Below are 14212 nucleotides of genomic sequence, written 5' to 3'. Positions count from 1 at the left end.
ACTTCAAAAATAAATCTTAAAAAATATCTTCATCGTAAATTTCTGAGTGCTCATCAAAGAAAATTGATGCTATGGAGAACTTACAGATACATAAACTTAAGAAAGAAGGGAAGAATGATATAGAGAAAATTAGCATTATACTTAAATCATTCTCTTGTAAACAAGAGGAGAATTTTGTACAAGGATTTTACCACAAAGTTCTCCCAAAACAAAGAACAGAGAACAGATTAAGAAAAACAATAAGAACTTTACATAAGGAAAAAAAAAATAAAAAAAAAATTGACCAAAACTTTTTCTTTTCATTTTTTTTTTTTTATGTAATCTCAAATTAATTTCTCCTCATAAGCAAGAAGTCAACCTAGAGGTGATATCAACGAAGGTATCTTCTGGGCAAGGAATGGTCAAACCCCCCATGGGATGATGGAATCCAAACTCCTCTTCTGCTCTCCGGAGCAAGTCTGCAAATGATGAATGGTTCAAGTAAGAAATCGGCACAACAAACCGCTTTCTTTGCATTTCTTCTCCAACATATACTGCAACATGGCCTTTTGGAACATGTTCTGTTTGGTTTCTGGAAAGAAGAGACTCCAGCTTCAGAATTTTCCTTGTGTTAGGTATCACTGATGGCAAACGGATACCCATTATTATATATGTATGTATGTGTGTATGTAAAGTTGGAATCTTGGAGACTGTAAGATGGTTATATTAGTAGTCTCGTTTTTGTGAAGGTTGAGGTTGATGAAGTTGGAGGAATAAGGCTGATTTTATAAGGTATTTATAGAGTTGTAGATAGTGGGTATCTCCATCATTTTTTCCCATTATAAATACAGCTAAAAGAGACTATATGTATCATCACAGATTGGAAAAGTTGGCAATTTGAAGTAGACCCACCTTCACAAAGCTTCACATGGCTTACCTCAATCAACGCTCTCCCTCTCTCTCTCTCTCTCTCTCTGTATATAATATATATATATTATATATATATATGTTATTTATCCATCCAATTTATGGGGCACTAGACTTATCATTTGACCCACTTAAACCTTTCCAAATCATGATCTAAGAAGAAGGCAATTCCAAGGCTGGTCATGGGTCAGAGTTCTACACAAACAATTATGACTTTCTCTTTTTTTTCAAAAAAAAAATGACAAAGAAAAAGAGAATGCCCTCCGGATACACATATTTTTAAAATTAAAATACAATGCAAAGGTAAAACGTTTAGTTTAAATAAATGATTGATTTTTTATGTGAGCCAAAATTTCTTTTTGGAAGCAGAGACTTAGACTGGACCAGCAATTCACGGGTACTTGTGGTAGGAGTCTTGCAAAAGAAGAGAAACACAACCATGTGAAGAGCTTTTGTGCAGAAAGAAATAGGGTATATACATATATACTTATATCTATGTACGTATATATATATATATATATATAGTAAGGGTTATTTATTAGGGAAAATTATTGTAGGGTAGATGGAAATAAATGATCTTTCTGAGAAGCCAGGTAGCTTTTGCAGCCGTAGCTCCCCACATGTTTGTGAGTCCCCCCTACAATGAATAATCAAAGGAATTGGCTCTGCAGGTTTTATTTACTGATTTTAATTCAATGCACTCTCCACCATAATATCTAACTTCTGTTTTCCTCCATCTTCTACCAATTCCTATTTAACTTAATGATCCGTGTATTCATGTACGTTTAAATACGAGTTATGTTCTTTTGAATTATAGTTTAAAAGTTATTTTTCTATTGTATTATAATTAATATTTATATATCATATAACTGGTAAATGTATAAACTTTGAATTTTTTTCTAATAAATGTATGGATTTCAAATTTCTGCAAAAATTAGAAGAAAATTTGTTCCACCTTCTGCATGCACTTCAAAAATTGTAACTTAGTTTCTAGAGGGTGATGCACAAACTGTTTTTCTTTTACACACAATGATGATTTTTTACATTGAACACATGCTTATATATAAGTTATAAAAATAAGAGATTGTAATCGTCTGAACGACAGAATGATAGTCCGATTTTATTCTTACTTTTTTGTTTTTCTATTTCTAACACTAACCTTAATTTCTTATAATTGAAAAGATAAAATTATCCTTGTACAAACTCTACCTTTTTTTTTACCACTGTATATTATTTACCTATTTTCTAATTTAGCTTTAGTTCCTTTCATAGATATGGTATGCATCTATGTCCCAGAATTCAACATTGTGTCAGCTTAAGCTCTTAAATTTTATGTCTTGGAAATCAAATAAACAAACTAAAAAGTAATTTCCACATTCCTGTAGTTATAAATAATTTCTTTTAGAAGAACTATAAAAAACCAAGATACAAAAACTAGATGATGTACACAAATCTATTTTCAGAAAGCTACGTATATATAGTTAATGTGATTCATTACTCATGAATTATTCTCATCATGGGATATGAAATCAATCTTTCTCTACCCATTTAATTAATTACATTTGGGAATCTGTTCAGTGAAATATTCTTCCACACTAAACAGAAAAAATAAATAAATAAATAAAGAGAAAATTTCATGTCAAAATATAAATTAGTTAATCTCAGTATAACCCTTGCAACTGAGAAAAAAGACTGACGAAGACATGTTCTTGGCAAGGAATTGTTAAGCCTCCCATTGGATGATTAAACCCAAACTCTTCCTCTGCCCTACTAAGCAAGTCCTGGAATGAAGGGTGGTTCAGGTAACATATTGGAACCACAAACCTCTTCTTTTCGAGCTCCTCGCCGACGTAGACTGCCACGTGCCCTTTCGGAACACCAGTCTGATAATTTTTCGAGAGACGGGTCTGCAGTGTCAGGATTTGCTTTGCATTGGCAATCAATGATGGCAACCGGATACCCATTACTGGTTCTGATTTAGATTTGGAGTTTTTGCTAGTTATGGAGTTGGCTTATTTTAGATGAAGGTATGTAGTAAGCTGGTCTTGGTATTTATACACAATTCTATGTTGGATTTGGTCTTTTTTTTTTAAGATGAATAAATTATATTAGTTTAATCACAATATAATTTTAAATTATTAGTGTATCTTTTTTATAAAAAAAAAAAAAAAAAAAATTTGTAATTTTGAATTAAACTGTACATTTTTATGTGTCTTCAGCAAAAGATTATATTTGTATGTATTATTTTATTAATAAAATATATATTTCCATCTCAGTTTTTTTTTAAAAAAAAACGAAATTTCCTCGAAGGAGAGCCTTAGGGTTAAGCTGAGGACCTACATCTGCGAAGATCACATGGCTTGATTCAATCATTCATCACCTCTCTTAATTTCTCTTCTAGCTTGTATCAAAAAATTTATGGCTCAACAACCTCCTCTTCATCTGTGATCATCGTCATATACGTGTGTGTATATATATATATATATATATATATATATGGTCCAAGTAGACATACATCTAAGACTTGTCATCTTCGTGCCTCACAACAGACTAGCAGCCCTGTTAACACCACATATATATAGTATTTGTATATGTACGTGTAGATATAGCTTTAAATTTCTTTTGGGAAAACAGGGACCTTAAAAGTTGTGTGTCCTTGCTAGTACGTACTTCAATTTCTTCATGTCCTGTACCAACCATGCGATCAAAATTAATTAGTACACTAATTCTTTATCATGTATATATATGTGTACGTATAAATCTGTACGTATATATACATATGTTCATCTGTGAAACGGGTATAGAGAAGAAGCATCCCATTTGATCTTGAGCTGTATTTTCTGTTTGAGTTGATGATATATGTTTTTTCATGTCTATTCGTAGTGTCCGTTCAAGAGTACATTACTAGGACTAGTGTTAGATATTTTCTTTTATTTTATTTTTATTTTTCAAAAAAAGTGTATAAAATATATGTTAGCTTTTGATTGATCGAATGCTGATATATCTTCCATTACATATTAGAATTCAACATTGTCGGCGTATAGATATAAGTCTCCATTAATAAAAAAAAAAAAAAAAAAAAAAGGACCAAAGAGCAGATGATGAATGTAAATATGTGTACGTATATATGTGTGTAGTTAAGAGGTTGACTGTGATCTCGTGTTGCGGGATTCTTAATTAGGTTTGATTAAGTAGGTGAGTCAACTATTGAAATAATATAGTTCAATAAAAAAGTTTAATTTAGAATTTTGAATCTATATTCAATACATATATATATATATATACTATTTATTAGTTTGTAGGTGCTATGAAAATATACTGAGGATAGGACACACTTACTTATTACTAGCTTCATTTGTCACGAATAATTATCAAATATTTTCAAGAGATATAATTTATACAACGATAATAAATTCAACAGAAAGAGTAATTAGAACACTAAATATATTTTAACGAATAAATAAAATGAACACATTAGATCAAATTACTCCGATAAATAAACTTATAAATTAAATTTAATATTCAAATTCAAAATTTAATGGTAGAAAAATTGTAAAAACTTGATTTTTATAAAAGTCTAATCACCCCATTCACCCATGTTAGTTCTTCAAGTCAACAACGTGAGTATTTTCTCTTTAAAATTCATTCAAATGCTAATTTAAGATGTATAATATTACCACTTGCGTATTTCTCTCAAATACTTAATTATCAAGAGGTTTGTATACATCTTACAGACTGACTAACAAGAATACGAGATGAAGGATTTAAATTTTCTTGTCACAAGAATAAAAATACAATGTGAAATTTAATAAAATGTAAAAAGAGTTTTCAAGATTTGACTCAGATGATTGATTTTTAAGAGGTTTGCTCATAAATTTTTTTAATAAAATAAATATATTTTTTTAAAGTATAAATAGACGAACGAATAGTATCTAAAATGAGTTCTTACAAAAATAAGATTTCAAGTAGAAGATCAAATAAAAGAGAAGAATATTTTACAAATAATTAATCAAGTCTTACCTCTAAAATTTGTTATAAACAAAATTGAGCGTATGAATTATATTGAAAAACTCGAAGAAAAAAAAAACGTTACCTCAAATCCCTCACTTAGGAGTAGGTGACAAGATGAAACACAAGAATATATCAAACATTTGAGTTTTTTCTTTCAAGATTTAAATTTAACTTTTCAAAATCGTCAAAACTAACGCAAACGAACTCCTTTCGTAGTGCTAAATCTCAATCTATTAGTTATACGTAAATAAAAAAATAAAAACGATATATTTAAAGATTAAATACATGCAAAAAAATGTAAAGACGTGTGTATGCAAAGTGTAGGTTGAAAAGATGTAATCCTCACATCGTCACATGCATCTTCACAATAAACCTCGCGTTGTTCATATACTGTAAGCCACAATTTAAGATTTTGACTTTTTAAACTTATGAGTAGGTGATAAGATGAAACACAAGAATATATCAAAATTTTAAGTTTTTTCCTTCAAGATTTAAATTCAACTTTTCAAAATCGTAAAAAATAATGCAGACAAACTCCTTTCGTGGTGCTAAATCTCAATCTATTAATTAGACATATATTAAAAAAAAAAACAATATTTTTAGAGATTAAATACATGCAAAAAATGTAAAGACGTGTGTATGCAAAGTGTAGGTTGAAAAGATGTAATCCTCACATCGTCACATGCATCTTCACAATAAACCTAGCGTTGTTCATATACTGTAAGCCTCACATGGTCACACGCTTTCTCACATGATCTATTGCTTTGGTTATTTTTAAATATAATATTTGTATACATTAATTATTCTTTATTTCATCAAACATTAATATATTTATTCCAACATGTTTAAATTGAGTTGTACTCTTGTAAATATTTTAATTTAGATATTATTTATATTATATTATAATTAATGTGTGTGTATCACGTAATTGATAATTATATCGGCTTTCTATTCAAAAAAATATAATTAAAAATTAAATTTTCAAACTTGTTATTTGACCTTTATTTAGTGTTTAAAAATATTTATCACATCCAATTATGTATCTTACATGGTCTAAAGCTTCACTAAAACTGACCACAGCTCATTGACATATATATATATATATTTTAAGGAAATTATAATTTTGAGTTAAATTGTGTTTTCGATTATTTTTTTTATTTAGTGTTTATATATTATTTATTAATAAATATATGAATTTTTATTTTAAAATATAATATGAATTTAAAGTAAATAGAAAGTAAAAACAACGAAATATTGAAAGCCTACATTATAAATTTTATTAAATAGTGTAGAAAAATAAAACTGGGTCGGTGACAATTATAACTAAGCTTGTGGGGTGATGAGAGAGTGGAAGAAGAGAAAAAGAAGAAGAAAACTCAGAGACTGATGGCAATGGCGTCACAAGACCCACCAATTTGCAATTGCATCAAAATAAATTTATAATAATAAATAAAAATGACACCTACAGCCTGCAACTACTTCCCTTTTTCAGGGTAATTATAATTTCTAATCTACAACACTCTCTGGGTACTCTACGCCTTACGTACTCTATATATATATATATACGTGTGTGTGTATATATATATATATATACAGCCTCTGTATACATCAATGATGCTGCTGCACATGCATTGACTCTTATTGATAAATTCAACCAGCATCCTTTCTCATTTAATTTCCCATGTATCCTCTGCGTCACTGCTTGATACGGAAATCTTACAGATCACAGTTATATACATACCCGTATATATATATATATAGGAGGCGAGAAAAGAATGAAGAAACAAGACCAGTCCAAGGGAAAGTGTTTGCTGTGTATATTATCTTTTTGAAAGTACTTTCTTTCCAAAAGTTTTTAACAGCAACTGATGTCACAGAAACATGCATGAATGCGTACTATAATGGATATCTTCATTCACGCTGCACTGCTTTATATCTATATATAATATAATATAATATAAGATAATATAATATAAAGAAAGAGGCGGAGATTTTGGCTTACAGATCATATTCTGTAGGGCTCTTTTCGTGATAATATATATATACACACACACATATAACCATGTATTCTCATGCTTGCATGTGGGATCTCAACAATTTCTATGATCCATCACCAACTTGCACGTCATAGATATCCACCGTCCATGGAAAATTCAGTATTACCAATAACTCATTTTCTTTTTAAATTACTTTTAGCTAACCTAAAATTTTGAATCAGCTTGAAGAAATCCCATCTGGGTCTGATTATTTTGGTTTTTCATCTCTATAAAAACGAATATATATATATATATATGTATGTATATGCAATTTGCAGGCAGACTGATCTTGATCGCAGAGCTCCGTTCGGGCGGGTTATTATCGGGTCGACCCATTACCCATATGTTGTTATACTAAGGGAGCGAGCTATGCTTATCACTTGAAACGTATAGAGTGCTTGCCTGCCCTACATGTTTCAGCAGAGAAGTCATTACACCAAAATTTACAGGTCAATTAATAACACCATGATTAAATCTCAGATCTCTGCCCTACCCTAGATTACGAAGAACAAAACCATGTGAAGTGTGAACTGAGCCTGGACCTACCCTAAAATTACATTTTTGTTTTTCTATTAAAATTATATATTTTGTTAATCATACGTGTTAATTATAATGTAAGTAGGATTGAGTCGAACTCATAATGTTTTACAAAGAGATAAAATTATATACTAAATATATAATTAAAGAATGGTTGCAATTTAATTTATTATTTTATAAAAATTTGATTTTGTTACTTCAAAAAAATGGATAATTTAATTATGTTCGTGTAAATAAGATATCAGCATGTTTACAAATGTTCTAATTATTTATGGAACATAAATAATTTTATGAATTTTAGAATCTAAAAAATTATATTTAACTGTTCCTAAAATAATTAATAAATTTGAGTTTTGGAAAATGTATATTATTTATAACTACATATAATATACAACACGAAAAAAAAAAAAAAAGAACTGAAAAACAGAGGAGAGAAAACATTGTAATTAAAAATTCAAAAGCTTCATATCTATTTCCATTGATTTCCGGAAGAGAACAAGCAAATCCTCTCTGCCTTTTTTTACAGAATCAATTATTACTCCTCTATATACACGCTGATATTTTGCTACTACTACTCTTTTCTTCGATGAATATCATCAAAAACCCTAAAATCAAAACTGTGAATTTATCAGTAAAAGTCCGATGATATCCATCATCGTCATCCCTTTCCATTAATATTACTGTTCATGAAGAAGAATGCAGGCGAGAGGTGATGAGATTAACGAAGGCATGTTCTTCGCACGGAATCGTGAGAGCGCCCATGGGATGATTAAATCCAAACTCCTCTTCCGCACACTTGAGCAAATCTCTGAAACAAGGATGATTCAGATAGGAGATCGGTACAACATACCTCTTCCTCTGCAACTCTCCGACGTACACTGCAACATGGCCTTTCGGCACTTCTTGCTGGTTTTTATGAAGACGAAGAGATTGGAGCTTGAAGATTTGCTTGGCGCTGATCGGAATCAACGATCGAAAACCCATCGATGAGTCGGTGTTGAACTGGGTAGTTCTGGAGTGGAGTATTAAAGGTTGAAGGTGATGAATGAGGAGGTTTGTGATATGGGCATGCGTATATATAGGCGATATGTTTGTATTTTTATATTGATAGACAGGAATGGGTAATTTGGTCCCACACCGTACGTAAATAGCTCAATTAGTTTTGCTCAAGTTGGAGTTGATGAGGTCCCTCTGGACATGCGCGCGGGAAATAGTCCCATGGTTTTTGCATGTGGTATCTTCATCTTTATATAATATAATATTTATCTTCGTACATGTAATAATGTATGTAGAAGGGTTTCTCTTCTAAAATTACCCAGAAATATATATATATATATATATATGTATATATGGATACATATAAAGGGAAGGTTGGTAAGTTGATGAAAAAGAGACCCACTTGTTTGTTTGAAAAATTAATTTTGCTGGGTGGACGCGCGTGGTTGGGCTGGTTAATTATGTTAAAATTTATTTTATAGAAAATTAAAATTATTATATTTTTTAAATAATAATCTATAAATTTTAATACATCTAAATTTTTTTTTATCTTATTATAAAGTTATTACGAAGATAATAATTAATATATTTTTTAAAAAATTTAATTCATATATTAAATTTAATTATAAATTATATACTTAAAATTTTAAGAGTTATTATAGTGCCTCTATATATATAAATATACTTAAAAATTAATAAAAACAATTATAAAATTAAAAATTAAATTTTTTTATTATCTCTTAAAATTTTTTCTAACGAATTAAACCACCCAAATGGAAAAAAATGAAAAAGCGAGACATATATCATATTTAACTCACTGAGTCGACTCACCCAATCAAAACCCACCTGTTTATTTCACTTACAAACTCTGTTTCTTCTACACCCTTCCGTTACTTTGTTTCTTTTTTTTTTTTTTTAATTTAATTATTTTTATTTTTCTTGGTTATCGTTTACTGTTTATCGGTTTTTGAATAATTAAAAATCACATTAATGGGGTAATAAATGTTAATAAATAATTATTAAGTATAAATAGATTGTATTAATCCAGATTTAAAAGTTACACCCGTAAGCTTGTTCAGAAAATAATTAATTTTGTCTGGGAAATTAGTTAAAGAAAATATTTTTACCGCAAATTAAAAACATTATACAATAAATGGATATAAATTTATAAATTATCTGTAAATACACACACATGTATATAGGGCACAGATAGAAAAAAATATATATATATTCTCAAAAATTGTCTAAAAATAATTTTTAAAAAAATTTAGAAAATATTTTTTTAGTACAATAATAAAAAATTGCAAGAAGTTTTGGTTAAAAATATATTATATGTTGATTTTCTTGGAGCAATCAGCAATAATTCTACAAGCACATGTGCTCAGTTTCATCATTTCACGTTCTAATTTATCTCTGGGTATGTCAATTATATATCATCACATGCATTCACTCATAATTGTAGCGTCCTAGTCCTAGCATTTCCATAACTACAATACTGTGTTCTTCTCGTGTGTGTATATATATATATATATATATATATATCGTTTCCTTAAAAAAGATTTCCATAACTATAAAATATTATGGTTCCATACAAGCTCCATAAATTAATTACATGCACATTAACGTTCAAATTTTACAAAAACCGATACATCATATAAAATATACACACATATATATATATGTGTGTGTATATAATATACACACATGCAAAGAACAGATAGAGATAAATGCGTATATACTAATGCATAAGAACTAGAACAAAACCAGACTGGGAAAATAAATTGAATCAAGATTAATTATGATTGAGAGTTGCAGGGAGATAATTGATCGTTCTTCAAAATGAACAAAGCAACCCTAGAAGTGAGATCGATGAATACATCTTCTTTGCATGGAATGGTGAGGCCACCCATGGGATGATTAAATCCAAACTCCTCCTCCGCACGCTTCAGCAAATTTATAAAACACGGATGATTCAAGTAAGAAATCGGCACCACGAATCTCTTCATCTGCAACTCATCTCCGACGTAAACTGCAACATGACCCTTTGGTGCAACTGGTTGGTTTCTATGGAGAAGAAGAGATTGCAGCTTGGAGATTTGCGTAGTACTTGATATGTTTATCATCAATGACCGAATACCCATCTCAAATAACATATGTATGGGTGTTGTGTATGTTATTTCAAGAGGGTGTTGTATATGTACGGAAATGTGATGTATATATACATATATATTGACGGAGAGGAAGGGATCATAATCAAATGAAGTTGATGAGTTTTCTGAGACCCATACAGGAAATAATCCGCGTGGTTTTCATGGGTTTGGATTAGAAGCTGTTATAAGTTTGTAATGTATGGCTAGCTACAGATTTACAGTTGGAAGAAGCGTAAAATATAAAATAGTAAATGTTTGTTCTTATCAAAAACGAAAATTAATGTATATTTTTTGTCATATCATATATCCGCGTGGTGTATGTATAGTGATACATGTATATATGGACCCGGTAAGTAGCTAAAATGCAGACCAATTTTTTGTTGGCAGGCATTAAATGGTGCAGGGAGAGGAGAAGATCGGAAGGCAAGGCTGGCGGGTTTAAATGGATGATGATGAACAAGAACAGAATACATATATATATATATATATATATACATACACACACACACACACATAACATTTTATGTAAATATCAAAAATAGAGATTATAACTTATTTCTATGTATTAAACATTTAAAATGCAGAAACAAAATAAAAAGATAACGAACTTGAATCATATACAACAGAAAAAGATTATTGATTAATGCATGATTTCGTGTTTTGTAATTTTGTATTAGTATGTAATTAAGATCTGGTTTAAATTATTTTCTTTTTATTATTATTAAATTGGTGCATTTAAAATCAATTTTTTTTATAAGGATATAAATAATGGCAGTAATATCACAAGAGATTGGGCTTGACTTCCCAGTTTTCAGTCCTCGTGTTGTTAGAGTATATTATAATCTTACATATATAAAAAAAAAAAAACTAGATTTAATAATATATACATATATATATATATAGTATAGTAGCTGACGATTAATAACATTTTATATATAAAATAATATGAATTTTTTTTTTTATAAAACATCATCAATAATTACTGGGATCGTGGACGATTCTATTTCTGGAAATTATCAATCAAGTGATCACATGAAGAATGAAATTACAGGAAGGAAAACAAATATATATATATTTATATATATATATATATACGTGCATGGGGAATGTTAGTTGTAATTTTGTGATTTGTAAAAAAGGCAGAAAACTAAGTTTGGTGACGGCGGGTTTTTTTTAAGGGGGCAAATTGTAATGAATTTAGGGGCACATGTCTCCAACTGAAAATTCAAATAAATTATATTTAATTATTTCACATGCTTCAAAATCTAATTTCTTTTTCCATTTTCCCAATTAAAAAAAATTATCTTTAAATATTCTTGAATCAAACGATAGATCATTTAGATCCGACCCAATTGTTGTTTAATTTTTTTTTAATTATTTTAATTATTTTACTGTGTATGTGTGTGTGTGTGTATATATATATATATATATATATATATATATATATATATAAAATAAAGAATCATAGGAGGTTGAGATTACAAATCTAATTTTCAACTGTCGAAATATTAAACTAGCTCTTTTTATCAACATGATTTTTAGCAATTTTATTAAATTACGTGTGAATGATAATATAATATATATATATATATATATAGATGCTCAAATAGATACATGAAGATTACGTTATTCATAAATTTATAAATATATGACAGAAAACCAAAAAAAAAAAAAAATTAATAAGATTTCTGGGCTAGGTTTGCCCCACCCCTCTTTAGCCCATTTGGTGGATATATATATATATATATATATGGTCCAAGCTAGTTGGTGGGCTACTAATTTTTTATTATTTTAAAAAATTATTAATATTTTAATTAATTATTTATTCATATTATTGTAATTTTTTTAAAAAATTTTCTTCATCTTCTTAAACTCATCCGACTCGAACTAATATGAGTCTTGACAATTTTAAGAACTCTTTTCTTATTACCATAACTACTTAATTATATATATGATGAGATGAAAAATAACAAACGAATGATATATTACACGTAAATATGTATGTATGTATATATATATATTGTCATTAGGGGTGTAGGTGGAGATATACGGGCAGTGAATATTATATTATGCATGCAGAAGAATTAGAAGAGGTCCGGTTCAAAACCACAGCTCCATATTCTCATGATTGTAATAATTTAAATACAAAAATTACTTGAAAGAAAATTATAAGAAATAACAAAACAATATCCATGAATTTTCGGATCAATCTCTCTCCCACACTGACATCAACAACGTGCCTCAATCCCGGCTCTTTAATTTCTAGAGACGTGAAAACCAGTGGGGGCAATATATATTAATTCCTCAAATTTGTATGTATATATATTAATTTGGGCCCCACCCTGTACATATTATAATGTCACGATAAAGCACATATAGATATTATATTACATAGCCGCAGCCATGCAAAAACATATCATACTACCGTGCCATACTCTCCCTATATATAACATTGCCCAAAAATGGCAAAAACAAAAAGACTCAAATCTTTTACCTTGTTGCTTTGACTTCACTCTCTTTCTAAACCTACAACAATTGTACTCTCAAATTTTGGCCTGAGATATCTCAAAAAGATCATATTAGTTTTTTTCGATTAGTACATCTTATTCAAAAATCAAATGTAAGAAGGTATTCTTCCCATTGATTTTTTTTTTTTTTTTTTTTTTTTTTTTTTGCTTCAGTAAGTGAGACCCAAATGGGAATTCGATTCGGAGAGATGATTTTTCATGCAAGGCAGATTTCGAGAAAACAATTATCGTTGTCGTCGTCGTCGTCGACACATTCGAGGAGAGGGGAAGATGTGCCGAGAGGGCATTTTGCGGTTTACGTTGGGGAGAAAGAGGAGGAGGAGAAAAAAAGGTTTGTGGTTCCATTATCGTACTTAAAGCAGCCAGTTTTCCAAGCATTGTTGAGTCAGGCTGAGGAAGAATTTGGATTTGATCAGCGGATGGATAGACTCATGATTCCTTGCCCTGAAGATGAATTCATATATCTTACCTCAAAATTAAATTAAATAATTCTGTGGTGTGTTTTTCTTTTAATCATTTCCCAAATCAAGATTATTGTTTTGGCTAATTTTTGTAAATGAACTAATATTTGATTTGAAGGAGTTATATATATATATATATATATTTTTATGTATATGATCCTGGAGAAGTTTGAATATTATCAGTGTTTAGTCTTTCTCTTGATTTATTGATCAGAATCATGTTCAAAATTAATTACTAATTTCAGTTAATCTTCATCGGAATAAATCTTCATAATTAACTATTCACATGCATGTATGTAATATAATATGTGTGAATGTATATATATATATATATTATCTGAATTTATTTGTTGTTCTAAAAACATATACCTCTAACTTGATACATTATGTAAATGTAACCATCTTAAATTTTGTTTTCATATTTTTTCGATGAAGATTTTGTTTCCATATTTTGTATCTTCATTTATTATTATATAATATATATATAGTTTACTTATTCCATCCCAACAAACAGACTGTTATAATGGGAGTCAGTGAGTGATACTAAACCATATATATATATATATATGTGTGTGTGTGTCTGTATA

The 14212-nt window shown here is 29.1% G+C and overlaps 4 protein-coding genes and 1 pseudogene across 4 annotated transcripts; 1 reads left to right on the top strand and 4 right to left on the bottom strand.

The window, feature by feature from the left end:
* Positions 1 to 120: 120 nt before the first annotated feature.
* Positions 121 to 836, bottom strand: LOC110816558 (auxin-responsive protein SAUR21 pseudogene; annotated as a pseudogene).
* A 1526-nt stretch (positions 837 to 2362) lies between these two features.
* On the bottom strand, positions 2363 to 2951 carry LOC110816559 (auxin-induced protein 15A-like). The gene has a single exon (XM_022044795.2). The coding sequence runs from the start codon at positions 2868 to 2870 to the stop codon at positions 2568 to 2570; it is 303 nt and encodes a 100-aa protein (XP_021900487.1). The 5' UTR covers positions 2871 to 2951; the 3' UTR covers positions 2363 to 2567.
* A 4985-nt stretch (positions 2952 to 7936) lies between these two features.
* LOC110816461 (auxin-responsive protein SAUR23-like) lies at positions 7937 to 8563 on the bottom strand. Its single transcript, XM_022044666.2, has one exon. The coding sequence runs from the start codon at positions 8472 to 8474 to the stop codon at positions 8175 to 8177; it is 300 nt and encodes a 99-aa protein (XP_021900358.1). The 5' UTR covers positions 8475 to 8563; the 3' UTR covers positions 7937 to 8174.
* A 1490-nt stretch (positions 8564 to 10053) lies between these two features.
* LOC148253222 (auxin-induced protein 15A-like) lies at positions 10054 to 10927 on the bottom strand. Its single transcript, XM_088221856.1, has one exon. It carries the CDS (start codon positions 10637 to 10639, stop codon positions 10283 to 10285), a length of 357 nt encoding a protein of 118 aa, XP_088077982.1. The 5' UTR covers positions 10640 to 10927; the 3' UTR covers positions 10054 to 10282.
* A 2404-nt stretch (positions 10928 to 13331) lies between these two features.
* LOC148253221 (auxin-responsive protein SAUR21-like) lies at positions 13332 to 13649 on the top strand. Its single transcript, XM_088222258.1, has one exon. It carries the CDS (start codon positions 13332 to 13334, stop codon positions 13647 to 13649), a length of 318 nt encoding a protein of 105 aa, XP_088078384.1.
* Positions 13650 to 14212: the final 563 nt, after the last annotated feature.

The sequence above is a fragment of the Carica papaya genome, chromosome 6 (assembly GCF_054855325.1).
Source record: "Carica papaya isolate Zhongbai chromosome 6, ASM5485532v1, whole genome shotgun sequence".
Classification (NCBI taxonomy): domain Eukaryota; kingdom Viridiplantae; phylum Streptophyta; class Magnoliopsida; order Brassicales; family Caricaceae; genus Carica; species Carica papaya.
The sequence above is the reverse complement of the archived record's forward strand: the minus strand, read 5'-3'. Positions and strand labels throughout refer to the sequence as shown.